Source organism: Myotis davidii, unplaced genomic scaffold (assembly GCF_000327345.1).
Source record: "Myotis davidii unplaced genomic scaffold, ASM32734v1 scaffold354, whole genome shotgun sequence".
NCBI lineage: Eukaryota > Metazoa > Chordata > Mammalia > Chiroptera > Vespertilionidae > Myotis > Myotis davidii.
This window is the reverse complement of record NW_006285785.1, coordinates 14,586-17,860: the sequence shown is the minus strand read 5'-3', so window position 1 is coordinate 17,860 and position 3,275 is coordinate 14,586. Positions and strand designations below refer to the sequence as shown.

Here is a 3,275-nt window from a genome sequence, read left to right as displayed (position 1 = left end):
AACAATGGCTTCTACCAAGACTTATGCCTGGGAGAAAGCTCCTTCTACAGCTCTCATCCTTCAGGTCCAACCCTGGTGCCATTCGAGCTGCTGCCACAGCACTGGAGCTCACAAGGCATGAATCTGAATAGGTCAGAGCGTGAGCCCTTTAAGAGGAATTGCCTAGGATTCCATCAGCTCTCCGTCTCACTCAGCCACAATCCTGGCTAGTTTTTACAGCCAGAGTAATGGGAACATCTCTTCTTGGATTGGAACCCGGGGCTGGAGGGCCTTCTGTGGGCTGTGACCCTTTACTCCTCAGATGCGACCTGTGAAGCCGGTATGCCACTGGTGATTTTTATCCACCATGTGGGCCCAGTCCGTTCTGTGACATTGCACCTCCTACCAATCTGGATAAGCCTTCTTTATGTCCTTCGTTTTACAGCTTCATTCAGTTAGGTTTCAGTCAGTTGTGAAAAATGGTTTTCCTGTAGTTCAGTTGTATTTTTATGTGGTTGTGGGAGGTTGCCAGTGCCACTGTTACCTACACCTCCATCTTGACCAGAAGCCTGCGTGTGTGAGTTCTGTGTAACTTTCCAGTTTAAAACATATTTTGCTTTTGTTTAGAGCCCATGATATTTTACCATTCCTGTGTCAGAAAGAGTGAGCAGGTATTTTGGGCAAATGTACATAATTTGTTTCCGTCTTTGATATGACTTTTTTATTTTGTGCTTTCTGGTGGGTATTGTGGTCTTTGAACTGGCTTCTGAAGTACTTTAGAAGGTAATTGGATCAGTAATTGTTGGTAAGTTAGCATCTCCATGGAGGAAGAAAGTTTTTGTGCTTCCTGTTCTTCTATCTCACTGAAGTCTTCTTACAGGTATTAATTCTGTACATTAAAATTTAAAGAATATTTACCTGCGTGTGTTTTATAATTAATTTGTTATATTTCAGCTATACCTTCTCAAGTTACCCAAGGTTTCTTGCCAAAGTCAGGTGTAGAAGTGTCATTCCAGAAAATGTTACAGGTAAGATATAGCAGATATGGCATTGAGAATTTACACTGAATGAAAATTTTGTAATGTGCAGGGGAATATGAAGAGAAAAAATCTTGTCAGTCATGATCTTGCCCCAAAGTGGGACAGTTACCCTCTACTTGACAATAGTTCATTGGCAGAACAATGTGTTTCTGAACAAAAAAAATAAAAAAAATTTAAAAGTATATATTCTCTGCTCTGGCTGCTGTGACTCAGTTGGTTGAAGTGGCACCCTGAAATGTTGTGGGTTCAATGCTTGTTGAGACACATGTAGATTTAGGGTTCAATCTCTGGTCTGGGTGTAGGCAGGAGGCAATTGATCGATCTTTCCCTCTCATCAATTTTTTTTATCACTCCCCGTTCCCCCTTTTCTGTCTCTAAAAATTAATAAACATGTCCTCATGTGAAAATTAAAATAAATAAATGAATATATATTCTCTGAAGTAAAATTTCTAATATTAGAAAAGTCACCTAGTCCATTGTGCAAATAATTTTTGAATGATTTAATGTAGCATTTGATTAAACAGTCAAATATTTCTACAAGTGAGATATTTTAAAAATGAAGGTACAAAGAGATCAACCAAAGGACTTGTGTGCATGCATATAAGCCTAACCAATGGACATAAGAAACTGGGGGGTAGGGGTGGCTGGGGGAATGTCAAGTAGGGGAAAAAGAAGATATATATACTACTCTTTGTAATATTTTAAGCAATAAAACGAAATTTAAAAAAAAATGAAGGTACAAGGTATAAATGAATTTGTAAATCCCTTAACCAATTTTGTATTATTGTTTCATGGGAAAATAGTTCTTTTTCCAGAGTTTATAATTTTCATAAATGTGGGAGGATATATATATACAACCATCATGGTGTTAAAATAGGTAATTGAGAACAATTTTAAATGTGTAATGATATTAGAGTCCTCACTAAAAGTTTTTCTCTCTTAAATTATTATCAGAGTACATATAATGAAGAGAGAAGTCACCAATGCAATGAATCTCAGAAAAACTTTAACCAAGGGTCAAATTCTATTAACCATCAAAGAGCTCAGCTTCCACAGAACAAGTATAAATTGCCTAAAGTCTTTGAAAAAAACTCAAATATTTTTATTCATACTGTAGAGAAGACGGAAAGTTTCAGTGAATGTGCCAAGTCTTCCAACCAATCATCAAATCTTACTGAACATAAAAGTATTCCGACATGAGATGATTCATTCTGAAGAGAAGCCTTATAAATGTACTGAGTGTGGCAAAGCTTTTAGCCACTGTTCAAACCTTACCGATCATCAGAGAATCCATACTGGAGAGAAGCCTTATAAATGTAGAGAATGTGGTAAAACCTTTATCCGGAGGTCAAATCTTACTCAACATAAGAAAATTCATTCTGGAAAGAAGCCTTATACATGTAGAGAATGTGGCAAAGCCTTTAACCAGGGCTCAAAACTTGCTAAACATCAGAAAATTCATTCTGGAGACAAGCCATATAAATGTGAAGAATGTGGCAAAGCCTTTACCCGGGGCTCACATCTTACTCAACATCAGAATATCCATTCTGGAGAGAAACCCTATAAATGTACAGAATGTGGCAAAGTCTTTAGCTGGTATTCAGCCTTTTGCAAACATCAGAGAAATCACTCAGGACAGAAACCCTTGTAAATGTGCAGATGTCAAAATGCCTTCACATCATATTTAAACATTTATAGCATTAGAGGACTCAACTAGAGAGAAGCCTTAGGAACACAGAATGTGGCAAAGCCTTTATCCACTGCTCAAATCTTACCAAATACCGTATTTGCCGGCGTATAAGACGATTTTTTGGCCCTGAAAAATATGCCTCCAAGTGGGGGGTCGTCTTATACGCCAGGTACACTTCAGATAGAGTGCCCATAGTGCTTGCCCCGTGCCATAGTGGCCTCCTGATGCCCGCCCACTTCATTCCACATACCGTTCAGGCATCAGCAGTGCTGCTGGGTGTATGCTCGGTTGTTATGCAATTTTTCTGTTATGCGATTTTACCACACTCGCAAAATCGCACACAGCCGACCATACACCCAGTATGATAGCGCAAAATCGCGAATCGCGATACCATACTGGGTGTATGGTTGGCTGTGTGCGATTTTGCGAGTGTGGTAAATTCGGGTTACCGTATATTTCTTTACATATGCATTGAAGATTCACGATTTTGGGCTATCATGGTGCCTGTTAGAATGTTGAAGAGCTCGCACTTGCGCACTAGTGAGGTCCCAGGGAGATGCTGATGC

The 3,275-nt window shown here is 39.1% G+C and overlaps 1 protein-coding gene across 1 annotated transcript in view; it reads left to right on the top strand.

The window, feature by feature from the left end:
- LOC102756354 (putative protein ZNF720) overlaps nucleotides 1–2,219 on the top strand; it is a 6,020-nt gene extending 3,801 nt beyond the window's left edge. Inside the window, exons 4-5 of the mRNA XM_015559427.1 lie at nucleotides 934–1,007; nucleotides 1,974–2,219. Of these exons, the coding sequence (XP_015414913.1) occupies nucleotides 934–1,007; nucleotides 1,974–2,219 (320 nt within the window). The remainder of the gene's footprint in view (nucleotides 1–933; nucleotides 1,008–1,973) is intronic.
- The last annotated feature ends 1,056 nt before the right edge of the window (nucleotides 2,220–3,275 follow it).